General features: G+C 41.0%; 1 protein-coding gene across 5 annotated transcripts in view; it reads right to left on the bottom strand.

Moving 5' to 3' along the window:
* Positions 1-16,209, bottom strand: part of CDK14 (cyclin dependent kinase 14) — a 486,541-nt gene that overhangs the window by 57,898 nt on the left and 412,434 nt on the right. For all 5 annotated transcript variants that reach the window (XM_047096602.1, XM_047096603.1, XM_047096604.1 and 2 more), the window contains one exon: positions 5,597-5,660. In XM_047096602.1, coding sequence (XP_046952558.1) covers positions 5,597-5,660 — 64 coding nt within the window. The remainder of the gene's footprint in view (positions 1-5,596; positions 5,661-16,209) is intronic.

The raw sequence follows: 16,209 nt of genomic DNA, 5'->3' as shown, positions 1-16,209 counted from the left end.
TAGGTTCAAAGCAACAGACTCACTTCCCACTTCTTTGAAGAGAAATTTAAATAGAAGGAAATGATGGAAAAATAGCACCTCCCACAGTTAGACTCCTTATTATATGTAACACAAACGTGTATGTATAAATGTGTGCACGTGTGTGTTACATATTGACTTATTTATTTTATGCAGCAGTGGCCTGTCCTGGCTGCCTGGTTGCTATGGGAATAAGCAAATTCCCATAGGAGGTTAAGGAATGAGGTTGAGGAATTTGGTGTCAGCAGAAATGTTAAGAGCAGAAGAGGATATATACAGGCTGAATACTAAAGAAAAAGACCCAGATGTTACCCAATTGTTCTTTTAATATTTTGGCAATTGTTCTTAAAAATGTTTCTCTAGTTTTGCCATACTTTCCAAGGGAAAACCATGTTAAGTTCTCTCCTAAACCAAGAAGTTGAGAAGGTAACGTGGTTTTATTCATGGCACATTTTATCTCTCTCCTAGACTCCTGCCACAGTCTCCTCGCTGGTCTCCCTGCTTGTGCCTGGGCCCCCATTCTCAACACAAGAGACAGGGTAATCTTAGTAAACTACAATCCAGGTCGTGTGCAGACTTGTTCAAAATCTTCCAGCACTTTCTATCTGGTTCAGAGTACATGGTGATGGAATCCTATTAGCACAGTACTTGCTGTGTCTGACCTGATTTTATACTCTCCTCTTCCCACTTTAGGACCTCTTTGTACTTGCTGTTCTGTCTGGAAAGTTCTTCCTGCAAATATTTTCGTGGCCCTCTCTCTCTCATGTCCTGGAGTAAAATGTCATCTTTTCAGCGAGGTCTTCTTTGATTACATTAAAATTTAAAATTGTGAAGTGCCCCCATTTCTTCCTCTATTTCCCTCCAGAGTACTCACTGCCACATAGTATACTATATATTTTATGTATTACATGTGTCTCCTATCTGTCAGGGATCTTGTGTGGTTTTTTTTCACTGCAATATCCCCACTCCCTAGCCACACACATGGTACTCAATAAATATTGTTGAATAAATAAAGAAATTGGACTTATTCTATAGAAGTTAACTATAAGGATAAGTTAATTAAAAAAAAACAATAACAAAAAAGGCCTTTTAGGTAATTAGAGTAGAATATGTTAAAAGCAAGAGACGCAACTTTGTAGCTTTTATTCATGACCTTGATCATAGCTATAAAATAACTCATTTGAAAACAGTTTTCTTAAAAGGTACATATATAGAAATTTGTACATATATTTCTAATAGCAACTGATCTTTTAAAAAATGTAATGACTGCGCTGTTCTAAACCACCATAGCTTTTGTTCTCATGAGGCAAAATTTATTCAGTTAAGCAAGTCAAGTAAGATATGAGAGTGAAAATTCTTTTCAAAATTGCTTTCTTCAATATGTAAAGAACCCATAGAAATTGATAAGAAAACAACATACAACTCAAGTGTAAATTGGGTAAAAGATATTAACTATTCGCAGGAAAGGAAATTAAAGTGATCTTCAAACATATGAAAAGATGCTCAACCTCATATAAAAAGGAGAATGAAATTAAAAGTTGTGTTGAGATTCCGTTTGTCACCTAACAGACTGGCAAACTCTAAAAATTCTGAAATGGAGAAGCAGCATTCTCATATATTGCTGGTAATATATTATATTATGTATATATCTCATATATTGCTGGCCAACTGGCACCATTTCTTTGGACAGCAATTTGACAGAGTGCTCAAAATTACAATTTTGTATATGTATTGATATTTAAGCCTACCTCTGGTAATTTATCCTTCAAGATATACCTGCATGCATGCAACATGTGTATATATATATGTATATATATATATACATATATATATACACACACATATATACGTGTATATATACATATACACATATGTACAGGGTTATGATATTTATAATAGCAAAAGTCTGGAAACAACCCAAATGTCGATAAGGAGGGAATTGGTTCAATCCATACAATGGAAAGCAATGCACTGGCTTCCTCTATACAATAATAGGACAAGACTTACAGGATGCATTCATGAGACAAGAAAGACCCAAAATTGTGTTTAATATTGGAAAGTAATAAAATGGGGGCCTGTGGTGGGGGCAGTGGTTCTGGGGAAGTGGGAGGATGGCAGACAGGGTTGGGAAGGCTTTGCATCTTCTTTTTCATATTATTTGATATCTTGAGTTGCTTAAATTTATTAGCTATTAAAAAATTAAGCCAAGTATGTATGATCTAGTGACCACACTCCTTGGTAGCTGCCCAAACGAGCTGGAAGCTTATGTCCATACAAAAACCTGCACACAGGTATTTATAGCATTTTTATTCATAACTGCCAAAACTTAAAACAATTAAGGTGTCCTTCAGTAGGTGGATGGATAAGTAAACTGAAATATATCACGATAATGGGATATTTAGCACTAAGAAGAAATCAAGCCATGAGGAAACATGAAGACAATTTCAGTGCATATTACTAAGTGAAAGAAGCCAATCTGAAAAGGCAACACCCTGTATGATTTCAACTTTATGACATTCTGGAAAAGGCAAAACTATGGAGACAATTTTTAAAAAAGTGGTGGGGCGCCTGGGTGGCTCAGTTGGTTAAGTGTCCAATTTCAGCTCAGGTCATGATCTTGCAGTTTGTGAGTTCGAGGTCCGCATTGGGCTCTGCGCTGACAGCTCAGAGTCTGGAGCCTGCTTCGGATTCTGTGTCTCCCCATCTCTCTGCCTCTTCCATACTCATGCTCTGCCCCCTCTGTCTCTCAATAATAAATAAGCATTAAAAAATTAAAAAAAATAAATTTAAAAAGTGGTTGCTAGGGGTTAGGAGGTTAGGGAGGAAGGACAGGCAAAGCACAGAGGATCTTTAGGGCAGTTAAACTACTCTATAGGATACTATTATGGTGCATACATGTCATTATATATTGGTCCAAACCCACAGAACACACAACACCAACAGTGAACCCCAATGTATACTATGAACTTTGGATGATGATAATGATGTGTCAGTTTAGGTTTATCAAACTGTAACAAAAGCACCACTCTAGTGGGAGATGTTGATAATGGGTGTGTATGTGGGACAGGCATATAGGAGCAACCTTTGTACATCCTGCTCAATTTTGCTATGAGGCTAATACTGATCTAAAAAAATATCTATTAAAAGTATATCCTTAAGGTTCAAGCTCTTTTGCTTTCCCTCTGACTTTCTAAGGCACTCTTTGGGGGTAGTATAAGGAGCTACAGAGTGGGGGGCGGGGGCAGGTAGCCCCTAGCACTGGTATTTTTCTCCTCTAGGAATGCATTTCTTCTTCCCCTGGAGGAGGAGGTCCAGGAAGTCAGAGACCAGGACTCCCCTGATGGTCTGATTGAGTTTATTTATTGAGAGAGAGACTGAGAACACAGGGGAGGGGCAGAGAGAGAGGGAAGAGAATCCCAAGCAGGCTCTGCCCTGACAGTACACAGCCCAACCCGGGGCTCTAACTCACAAACCCTGAGCTCATGACCTGAGCCGAAATCAAGAGTCGGTCTAAGCCACCCAGACGTCCCCAGGTTTACTCTTATCCACAAGCCCCAAGCTTTGCGTGGAATATCTTTCTTGTTTTCAGTATCCATGCCTTTTACCATCTAAATGTGTCCTTCTGGTTCCCTGTCACCTTTTATGTATGGCCTGTCTTGACACTTGCACATAATATTAAATAACTTAAACACACACTATCTTAATTTACCTATGTTCTACACTCGAAAAGTCATATAAAGAGTGTCTGTTTTAAATTTTTTTTTTCAATGTTTATTTATTTTTGGGACAGAGAGAGACAGAGCATGAACGGGGTGGGGCAGAGAGAGAGAGGGAGACACAGAATCGGAAACAGGCTCCAGGCTCCGAGCCATCAGCCCAGAGCCTGACGCGGGGCTCGAACTCACGGACCGCGAGATGGTGACCTGGCTGAAGTCGGACGCTTAACCGACTGCGCCACCCAGGCGCCCCAAGAGTGTCTGTTTTAAACACTGAGTATAATTCAGGGCAACAAATATTTATTGAACACTAAAATACGAACTATGCACAGTCCCTGATCTCATAAAGTTCCCAATCTGTTAGCCTAACTTGCACTACATCATAGTACTTTCCAGAACACATTTAATAAATGCTTTTGTACCTTGTTGATGAAGATTAATTCTAGTCACCCCAAAATAAACATATTACTCCATCTTTTCTAGTGAAGAAACTTGGCAGGCAAAAATGACTGTCTTAATTACTCCTCTCTACATCTAACTTCATTTATTTAAAATCTTTTTGTATTCTCCTCTATTTTATTTTCCTAGGACTTGAGATTTTAGATACCAACATGGGGAAGCTAACCTTCTTTCACAGCCCACATTTGGAACATTTATAAAGAGCCGTGTTCTCAGATTCCATTAGGAACAGCTGGAGCAGTTAAAGGGTACTTCTCGCTTGGTTAAAAAAAAGAAGGAAAAAAATCCATCTTAAATTGTTAAGTTTCTATAGTCTTTCAGAACATAGAAGCTAACTTAAAATTTTCAGTAAGAGTACAAAGAGTCCTTGGGGCAGCCCAAGAAGATAGAAGAATTCTCAGCACACTGTACACTTTCAGAAGAAAAATACTGAGAATAAAAATAGTTTCCTAACTCAGTCATTCTTTGGGATTGATAATTTATTCCTGATGGTTCCCAAAAAAAGGGGAAGAGGAGCAAGAGAATAAACTTGGCTCCCATAACAGAAATTATTCATAGTTCTTTTCCTCATAAAATAATGGACTATTAGATCTTCTATAAAATCCCTTTCAGTAATTTTATTGTAGGTGTGCACTTTATAATCTATGTTTTGTGACAGAGAAAAGAGAAAAAAACCCAAGAGAACTATTTCACAATAATTCACACCATTGATTTTCATTAAATTTCCAATTCCAAACTTTTCATGTGTCCTATAAAAATTTTAAATTACCACGTTTCAGATTCTTTCTCTAAAGTGCAATCATTAGAACTGAAAGTTTCTTCACTGCCACCTACTGGTGAAGAAAAAAATGACAATTTATTTTAAAGGTTTGGCATTTTTCTCAGATTTTCCAGTTCAGAGGTTTAAATATTTTACACTAAAAAAAGACTGCATCCTGTCCAACAGACATTCAAAACATTTTGTATGTTAAAACTCAAACTAATCGACTGTATATCAGTAGTTTTTAAAAAACAAATCAAAATGTAAAGTTTTCGTTTTTACAATTTAATTTTTTTCCTAGTATTTTTATAAGGAATCACGCAGACCGATCATAGTACCCTGATTTAAATTTTGTTTTATAGACATGGATGTTAGTCTGATGACAAAATAGTTACATTAAGATTAGCCAGTCAACTCAAAGGAGGTACATACGGTGAAAATCTCTCATGAGGAATGCCATTAATTCCATCTTTACAGACAAATAAACTGTAAAAACAAAAGGGCACCTCCACTAATAGGCAGGATACACAATGGCAAGTAACCAGGATTTTTCAAGGTATAATATATACGCTTGAAGGGGAACACGTATCTATCTACTATGCACAGAGGAAGCACTTAGTCATTTGTAATTAATGAAACATACCTGGCTTAAAATGTGGTAAAGAATGAACTCCAGGCCATGTGTCCTCATTTGGCGTTCCGAGAACCTGGGAGAGAGCAGGAAATTGTGGAAACAGACTTATTATTTCCAAAGCACTCAAAACTCTCCAGTGTAGAAAAACAGTACACTACATATGATGAAACTCTGGATTTTTTTCCATGATCGTGTGCCAGGGATTTTATTTCAGTACAAACAAACCCCAAACTAAAAACTAAAGAGCCACCCAAGATGAATGTCTGCATTTGAACAAATGCAGCTGAACACAGTAAGCTTAATCTGCTGCATTTTATCAACTCCAAACTTACTGGGTAGGCTAAGGTCTCAAATGATAACTTATTAGCTCCACAGAGCTGAACAGAGTATGTGTATGTGCCTCATGATTCCTGCATGAGCTGTTGTCCTTCACTCCAGTATCAGATGTCTGATCATTTAACAGTTGTAAGAATTCTGTCATTTCTCCCCCCAAATCCTCTGAATAGGATCATAATGTTTCAAAGAAGCAGGACAGACAGCTTGGGACACTCATTCTCTAATGGCCATATTGCTCATTTCAGTTAACATGTTTGTGTGGCTTAGGATTTCCTCATCCCCAAATACGGCCCTCCCTACACATGTTCCTCTCTTCATCCACATTTTCACCTTCTTTCTCCATCTATTTTTCTATCACCACAATGTTTGATCTGGCTGAAGGGCAATCGCTGCTCACATAAAACTGGGTTCGCTCCATGTGAACATTCAGGTCGACCAGCGGTCGCTGTTACACTCCATGATCACGGTAAATCACAGATTGAGAACAGTGGAGTTGGAGGGTTAGGAGCTCACCCCTGGAGACAGATTTCTTGGGTTCAAATCCTTGCTCCCCTACTTACTAGTCATGTGATCATGGGCAAGAAATAGCCTCACAGAGGTTCCTCACTGAACTGAACTTTCAATTTCCTCCTTTGTAAACTGGGGATGACAACACCTACCTCGTTTGTGGCGAGAGTACTACCCGGCATGAGTAAGCACTATGTAAGTACTAGATATTACTCAAAGTACCCCCAGAAAACAGGGTCAGGTCAGGGAGGCACTGGCCATGGGGGAGAATATAGTGACCACCTCCATGTTCAGGGGAGTCAGTGCCACATGCTGTATGTTAACTCAAACTATGATGGACCAACACGCACAATGTAACAGGTTAGAAAGGGCAAGAGATAAAGCCAGAAGCTGGCAAAAGAGGAGGAATGACAGAGATCATGGAAGGAAATTAAGATATTCTACTTTATCTGAGGACTAGCATGTACTCCTAGGCAATAAGGAAATACAGAGCTCTGATTATTTATGTATTTATTTAGTAGGGGACAGGGCTGTCATGTCAAAGGGTGGCGCACATACAGTGAGTGTTTCACTCACCGCTTCCTACTCTAGTGAATCAGGATTAAATACATTATTACGTTCCCCCACAGAAACACTGAATCTGGGTTCTGGAATGAGATAATATTATTCTTTTTAACTGTAACTGGTTAATTTTTGCAAGCACTAAACAAGAGTAACATCAATAGGCACATCTACACAAAGAAAGCCACACTATGGATGGGCTGGATGGGCGGTGGGGAGACAGTCAAGAGGGCTGGGGGCGGGGGGGGAGTGGTTGTAAGATAGGAAAGGAGACAAAGACACCATGTCTGACACAAACTACTGCAGTAACAGTGTCTGCAAAAGGCACTTCCTCTTCTTTTCAAAAAATTTATTTTTTATTTAAATTTTTTTAAGTATTTTAATATATTTATTCATTTTGAAAGACAGAGAGCATGGGAGGGGCAGAGAGAGAGAGGCAGAGGGAGAGAACCCCAAGCAGGTCTCCTCACTGTCAGCACAGAGCCTGATATAGGGCTCAAACTCATGAACCAATGAGATTATGACTTGGGCTGAAATCAAGAGCGAGATGCTTAACCAACTGAGTCACCAGGTGCCCCAGTACTTCCCCCCTTTTTCCCCACTAATTCCAACTATTATTTCAAGACAGGGAGACAACCAGTGCACACAGCTCATCTGAGTGATGCTCCACTTTGAGCTTCCACTAAAATCCGCAAGAAAGTCGTGAAGGACGTTAGCAACTAAAGGGAGGACCCCTCAGCTCAAAACCATGATTTGATCACAACCAATCCATCACATATGACACAGACCCTCTAATGGTTTTAAAAGCAACAGAAAGTCCAGCCAGAACTTGGGCCTTTTTCTCTCACTCTTAGTAAAGATAGGGGTATGACCCTGACTATACCTGTTTCTACAAAACCTGTTTGTGTTACCAAAACTTCTTCATAGGCACTATTCCTGTCCATACCCAGTGTTCTGTTTCAAAGTGATTATCAAATATTATGGCTGTCTCATAAAAGTCATCTGCAAAGAGAAAATCCGTAAGACTTTTAAAAAATTATTATTATAGTGTTGACTGATGAGACTACACACCTCAATTTCTTCCTGCCTACAACTCCTGGGCCATTTGCACAAGAAATACAATGTGGACAGAAAGTGGGCAAAGGAAAACAAGAGTTAAAAATCAGTCTTGCTTCCTGTGAAAGCCTTTTTGGGAAGGCAATCTAGGTTAAATGTATGGTTACAGATGAAAAGCTATGTGTGCTCGGAAGAAAATGGGTGTATGTTGTCTCTGATGTCAGATTTTCATTTATATTAGTTGACTAAGACACTTTTTGTTAAAGTTTATTCAGTTTGAGAGAGAGAGAGAGAGAGAGAGAGAGAGATAAAGAGAGAGAGACCGACCAGAGGAGGGGGAGAGAGAGAATCCCAAGTAGGCTCTGGGCTGTCAGTGCAGAGCCTGATGTAAGACTTGATCTCATGACCATGAGACATGACCTGAGCTGAAACCAAGAGTCAGACGCTTAACCAACTCTGCCACCCAGGTGCCCACCAAGACACTTTTAAGTTAGAAAAAGAGGTATTCTCTAAAAGTAAAAAGTAATCTTTTGCAAATACAGTGCAAAAGAAAATAGCACCATCAACATTTCAGATGTGGTCCCACATCTGTAAATAGGCAGATTGATAAGGTCTGAGGGGCTTTCAGTTTTCAAATGACAGACATGCCATACGTTAAAAAGTCTTCTACATAGTCATTTAAGCAGCTTCCCCTGAAATCTGTGCCTGTGGCTGGTACATTGCCCTGTTCCTTCATTGGTTCATCTCTTCACAGGCTAACATTTACTGTGTTCATCACAGAAGACAGAAGGATGAGACTGGGGCTCTGCCTGGAGTCTGCCTCCAGTAAGGCAGCTGAACTGGGGCAACAATGGGCTGCCTTCAACACAAGTGCTTTCTCAGAAGTTTGGGGAGAGGGAGGTGACAGTCCAGAGTGGAGGTGTGCCTGAGTCCCCCTGGGGCCAGGGAGAAAAGCGACATGGGAACATCGAGTATTGGTTGGCCAAGTACAGAGAAGGGGCATAGGGCAGGGGATGGGGACAGCAGAGGACTCTGGTTATAAGGAAAGGCTGTGTCAAAATACTTTCAGTTCTCCAAATTCTCATGCTGCTCGTGCCTCCATGCCTTCTCACAGTGGCTTTCTCTTCTGGAATGCCCTGCCGACCACTGGCCAGGTTAACTCCTACCTCTTTTTCTAGCTTCAGCTCATGGGCTCATGAAAGACTTTCTGGCATTTTTGGTCCACGTTGCATGCTGTGATCCTTGTGATCTCTGAGGGTTTTGTTCAGTCTCCTTATACGGCCTACTCGCAGCCTTACAATTGTTAGATTACTGGTCTATCTCCGCACTGCACAGTAGACATCAGAGTGGAGAGAGCAGTATTCATCTTTAGATCCCTAGTGTCTACTATGTGCCTGGCACCAAATATGCACTCAGTAAATGCTGACCAAATGAGTGAATGGCGTGTCTGGGCTACAGAGTGAAGTCTGGTGTCACTGGACTGTTGGCTGAGTTATGGAATGGGAGGCTAGGGCCAGATACCGAATAAATGGGGCCTGCATTTTATCTCAGTCTCAGGTTTTTTCAGACTGCAGGTCACATGACTCCTGGCAGGGGCGGGGGAGGGGGGGGCTGTAAATTTCATGCAGTGTTGACATCAGCATTTTTATAAAGATGAAAACAACAGATAGTATCAGAAGGTAACAACGTACATGTTAAAGATGCATGTTGTTTTATGAAACTTATTCATGTTGTATCTGTGCACGTATATGTATATTTGTGCGTTGTGAGTCATGATGTAAAATGTACTTGTTACCACTTAAGAGCCATTTTATAGGGAATAAGAAGCTATTAGTTAAAAATCAAGAATGTAGGTGATAAAGCAGGTTTGGGGGTGAGGGAAATGAGTTTAATTCTGACCTTATTAAATGGTAGAAAGGTCTGCAGATCAAGATAGGGGATGTGTAAAGAGCTGCTGGAAATACAGATACAGATCTCAGGAGAGGGATTAAAATCGAGAAAAACATGTGGAACTCTTTAGCATATTTATGGTAATAGAAAGTAAATGCCAAAGTATAAGCTACAAAATGGTCTTACTTCCCTATAATGAATATAGGGATACACAGTTTCCAGAAGGGTGTCTCTGTGATTTCCTGGACTTTTAACATCTGTTAAGAAAAACAAGGGACAATCTCACCTTCTCAGTAGAGGTTTATACTGTCTGACCCTGATGAACTATGATTTAATGACCCCAAACTTAACTCTTCTGGGCTTACTTATACACTGACAGGTCCGGCATAGATCCCACCCATCACGTCGGCCTCTATGATGAGCAGAGGAAGATGCTGAGAAAAAAGAGGGTCTCTCTGCTGAAATACCTACTTTATAAGTAACAGAAGAAAAGCAGATTCTAAAGTTCAAAAGCTAAGAGCTCAAGAACTAGTGCTTGTCAGAAATACTTACTTACCCTTCCAAATTTTTAACAGTTCCACGAATTCCCACATTTCCCAGTTTCTGCTTTTGTATAGGTCCCAGGGCTGCTAAAAATGGGTTCATAGGTTTTTCCTGAAGAACACCCATGGTTTATGCAGAACAAGGACTGTTAATGATTTTCCTGGCCAAGAGGTCAGAGGAGTCTCTCACAGAGACTCTGGCACAGAGGAACTCTGGCCAATCAGGATAAATCTGGCCAACCAACTCTGGCCAATCAAGATAAAACTGGCTCACACAAGTATGTGCTAATGCGGCAATGTGGAACGTGCTGGACTCCCACTTTTGAGTTTGCAGTTGTGTGAGCTGGGCATTCTGTGGCAGTGCTGGCGATTTCAAGTTGACTTAGCAATGAATCTAAGGCAATGGAGAACAACCAAATGGCTTTGGTTTGGCTTTTAAACCTCAACTCTGAAAGTCCATACATACAACATCTCTAAAATAACAAGTGCTTCACAGCTGTACTACTTTAGGTTCTGGAAGATTTTTTTCCTAATGTTTATTTATTTGAGAGAGAGAGAGAGAGAGAGATGGAACACAAGTGTGGGAGGGGCAGAGAGAGAGGGAAACAGAATCAGAAGCAGGTTCCAGGCTCTGAGCTGTCAACACAGAGCCCAACTTGGGGCTCGAACCCATGAACCATGAGGTCATGACCTGAGCCTAAGTCAGATGCTTAAGTGACTGAGCTACCCAGGCGCCCCAAGTTCTGGAAGATTTTTTATGATCCCTCAGTGAGAAGTCCTAAATGAAGCTTGTGAAGAAACTCAGCAGAACTGAGCTCGGCTATTACACACTGCACTCTGGAACAGATGGCATAAAGTTCAAAGATGACCCACAGAAAAAAAGAACTTCCTAACTTTCCTCCTTCCTGTGTGTGCTCTATCAGGAAAAATAGTTATCAAGTGGGTGGAGCTGGGATTCAAAATCAGATTAGTTTGACTACGCTCTTCAGAGCTGTACTATCTCACTCCCAGGAGGATCTGAAAGAGCAACGTGGCTCAGATGGTGTTAAATGATAACATGGCCCAGACTCCAGAGGTTATGGGTATGAGGAACGAGGACTTCTTCATTCTCCTCTCTCTTCCAGTCCAACACACACATACACTCACACACATAGACACACATGCACACGCGCTTGCACACACACACACACACGGGACCAGGTACCAACTTCTTCACCATTTTCATCAGTGACTTAAAGAACATCATAGAAAAAGGTATTACATTCTCAGATGACACAATAGGAAAGATATGAAATATTCTGGGGCGCCTGGGTGGCTTGGTCGGTTAAGTGTCCGACTTTGGCTCAGGTCATGATCTCACGGTCCATGAGTTTGAGCCCCGCGTTGGTCTCTGTGCTGACAGCTCAGAGCCTGGAGCCTGTTTCAGATTCTGTGTCTCCCTCTCTCTCTGCTCCTCCCCTGTTCATGCTCTGTCTCTCTCTGTCTCAAAAATAAATAAACTTTAAAAAAAATTTAAAAAAAAAGGATATGAAATATTCTGAAGGCTGAGCCAGGATTAAAAAATATTTAATCAGGTAGGAACAACTGGACAAGCCCAACACAGGAACACCTAATAGCATTAAACATGAAGTCTGGGACCTAGGTTCTATTACTTGTTTGAGATGGAAAGACTTAGCAGGCAACAATTTGTATAACCAAGGACTCATGGTTTTTAGCTGAGTACAAATTCTATGAGACCACTCGGTGGAAATGAAAGGAGATTGGAGTATTCTGACTTTAAGATAGCCCCCAAATCCCTGCCTGCTGGTGTTTACACTCCTCCCCTGGACTGTGGACGGAACCAGTGACTTGCTTTTAACCAACAGAATATGGCAAAAGTGAGAAGATGTCACTTCTGTGATTACAACGTGTAGGATGCCAGCCCTCATCTTGCTGGGAGACTCTTTCCCTTGTTGGCTTTGAGGGAGCAAGCAGTCGTGCTGGGAAAGCCGTAAGACAAAGACCTGGAGGTACCTTCAGACAATAGCCAACAAAACTCAAGGTCCCCAGTCTAATAGCTCGCAAGAAACTGAATGCTGTCAACAACCACGTGATCTTAGAAGTGAATCCTTCCCTAGTCCCAGTGAATCCAATCCATAAGATTGCAGGCCCAGGTGACATCGTGATTGCAACCCTGTAAGCACCTGAAGCAGAGCACCAGCTAAGCCATGCCTGGATACCTGACGGACCAGAACTGAGATGACAAATGTGTGTTAAGTGGCTAAGTTTGTGGTAATATTGTTCTATAGCGATAAACCACTAGTACAGATTAAATCACTGAATCATACTAGTCAGCACATCTGGATTGCTGTGCCAATGCCAGGTGCTGCCTGGGAAGAGGGACAAAGATAAATAACTGTCTTCTACAGGATGTACCCAGAAAGGTCAAGGGGTGGTGGACATATGTCCCATAGGTGGCTTGGAAATGTTTACCCTTGATGACAAAGAAATGGTTTGGAACATCACCTCCAACAGATCAAGTACTGCAATGTCAATCGGGGACTGATCTATGCGGTACTGAGTCAGCTGGAAAACAACGGCCAGTGGGTTAAGATATTAATATACAACAAAGAAGGGCATGCTAATGATAAGAACTGTACAAATTGTAATGGCAGCCTTATGAGGTTTAATTAGAGCTGAGCGTTGGACTGCACTATATTCTGCATTCAGATATAATAAGGATCGAATTCTGCCTCCACTGACACAAGGATTATCTGTGGTAAAATTGTGATACAATATTACAACAAATAGCTTACAAGATTAGATTATGCATTTACATCTACCTTTGTTTTTATGTGGCCATAATGATAACTTGCAGGATAGATAAGGAGAAGCAAGTTGATTAGGAAAAGGGTGTGAGTAGATGAAGGAGGGTAGAGAAAATATGGATGAAAGCTTTCCTTCCCTATTTTCTATCCAAAGTAAGTATCAATATTAATTATTTTGCAGGGAACCAGAAAAAAATCAATGGCTGATATCAGAATCTTTTCTGGCAGCATGATAAGCAGATACATGCATGCATGTAGTGTGTGTATACAGGTATATGATATGTGTATGTGTGTGGATATGCACACACACAGAGATTGAGCCTCTCTTCCCTCATTCCCCAGGCTTTATATACAGTGCCACTAGGCAAGGGGTTAGGGCTTTACACTGTTCATTTTTGGCAATGGACAATGGCATACAGGTTGTATGTGGAACTAGAAAAGCTACCTTAAGATGCTGTGATTCTGGGCTGTGTTTCAGAGGTCAGAACCAGTAGTAAGATTCTGCAGAGCAGCAACCTTTACTGAGAAGGGCCAGCAGGGGGAGCCACTAAACTGAGAAAATGAAAAGCTGCCTGGAGCTTCAGAAAGCTGCTTGAATATTTAATCAGTGGCTCAACTGCTGAATTAAAAGAGATGGTGTTTCCAAAATATTGTGCAGAGTTTTCAACATGGCAAGGGTCCAGATGGGAAGGAACCGAAATAAATAAAGGACAACTCTTTGATTTCTACTTAAAGTGAATTCAATTCATCTGCTAGAAGGTAAAGGTCTGGCTTGGGGGCGCTTAGCTGCCCATGGAATCATCTGGGAGGCATAAAAACAAACAAACAAAAAACACGTTAAAAAACACAGTAAGGACTGGGACCCACCCCAATGATTCTGATTTAACTGGCTGGCACTGTAGCCTAGGTATGAGGAATTTTCTAAAGCTCCCTGGTGATTCTAATGTCAGCAAGGGCTGGAACTGACTGGTCCAATCTAACCAGGCCATCTCTCAGAGGCCCTCGGTTGTTAGATGGTTTACAGATTTTTTTTTTTTTAAGTCTTCTGCCTGGATCCAAAGGGCCACACAAGATTTTCAGCAGATAAATGAACAGAATAAGCAGCTGGTTGTCAGACAAATTAGAGGAGAACTAAAAAAATAAATTTGACACTATTCCAGAAAACGCTCTTCACTGGAGCATTCTGCATGGAGAGCAGCTCATTTAAAATATATTTTCCTCTAACTAAATTTTCATTCTTCCCCCTCCTCCTTCTCTCCTACTGTTTCTATTCCCTGTCTCCCTAAACCCTGACTCCCTCATGGATTTCACTCTCATCTCAACTGCTTTTCCCTTCTTTTCACTGAGTGATGTTACCGTTGACAAGGCTTCAGCCTGTCAGTCCCCAGCTGTGCACTGTGGGAGCCCCAGTGAAGGAAGTATACGTGCACGCCGGTCAGGACCCCGCGGGTGGAGGCTGCAGAGGCTGGAGGAGGGCAATGTTGCCAAGCAGATGCAACGCAGTGAGGCTGACTGAAGAAGCAGCGGCATGAAATGTGGAAAAATGAACCCAGGGAGAGGGACCCGGAGGCAGGAGCCCAGATGCTGGAGCCTTGCTACTCAAAACATGGTCCATGAACGAGCAGCATCAGCACCACCTGCAGAAAGCAGCTCAGGCTCCACCTGACGAATCAGAATCTGTAACTCAACAAGAACCATGGGTGAAATGTGAGAAACGCTGCTTTAAAGAGTACGTTCTACCTGGATTTTTCAACCTAAAAGGCACAAGCAGTAGAGAGGAAATTCTGGTCACAGGTACACCTTCATCCAGAGCACCTAGGTAAGATTATCTGTTCAGGTAGGCTTTGGAAAGGGGGGTGGGTCGTGGGCAACTTCCAGTTCAGCGGTGCTGGTACCTCATCAGGAATTACTGCAGATGACGGTGATTTCATGACTGGCTCGGCATTCTGTGCCTTGGAGCTCATCCCCCACACCTGCTCTCCTGTCCTCACTTTAACAGTCTCCTAGCCTAGGTGTTTCTTATGGCAAGAGGATTAGAATAATTTCTGGAAACAGGCTTAACACAACAATCCACTGATGCTCTTAACTTCAGCTGTAAACTTGAGGCCAGTTAAAATTCTACGATACACACACGTGTCATATATGACACATACCGCAGGCCCAAATTGATCACCTTTTTCTTTTTCTCGAATGAAAGTAGTTTTCCTATTTTCTGAGCATTAACTGTGCACAAAGCAATGTGCTGACTACAGGGAGACACAAAGATGCAAAACTGTAGCTTTTGTCTTCAAAAATGGAGTATTTCGGGGGCACCTGGGTGGCTCAGTCATTTGTGTCTGACTTCGGCTCAGGTCATGATTTCATGGTTCATGAGTTTAAGCCCCTGTGCTGACAACTCAGAGCCTGGAGCCTGCTTTGGATTCTGTGTCTCTCTCACTCTCTGCTCCTTCCCCGCTCATGCTCTGTCTTTCAAAAATAAATAAACATTAAGAAATTTTTAAAAGTGTAGTATTTTAAATATTCATTTTTATTAAATTACAATTAAAAATGGCAAAGCTACCGAACTGATTTGTAACACTATGAAACTCTGACATCCTTAAGTATGTTTTAGAAGATTACATGCAGATACTGATGACTGCATTTAAGGCCCATCTGGATAATCTAGTTTAATCTCTGTATTTCAAGATCCTTAATATAATCCCATATATAAAAACCTATTTTCCAAATAAGGTAAAATTACAGGTACAGAGATTAGGGTCTGATATTTTTAGGTGTTCCTTATTCAGCCTACTCCAGAGTAAAATTATCATTTACAAAATATTATTTATACCTGATAATCAAAATGGGTATTTTATATAAACAAGACACACAGTAAAAGAACAAGCTATGGGAACATGTCTACTTTCAGCAATAATAACCTCAC

This window comes from Lynx rufus, unplaced genomic scaffold (assembly GCF_022079265.1).
Source record: "Lynx rufus isolate CCGP_SWC_20201006 ecotype Redwood Valley unplaced genomic scaffold, mLynRuf1.p SCAF_4, whole genome shotgun sequence".
Lineage (NCBI taxonomy): Eukaryota > Metazoa > Chordata > Mammalia > Carnivora > Felidae > Lynx > Lynx rufus.
The sequence above is the reverse complement of the archived record's forward strand: the minus strand, read 5'-3'. Positions and strand labels throughout refer to the sequence as shown.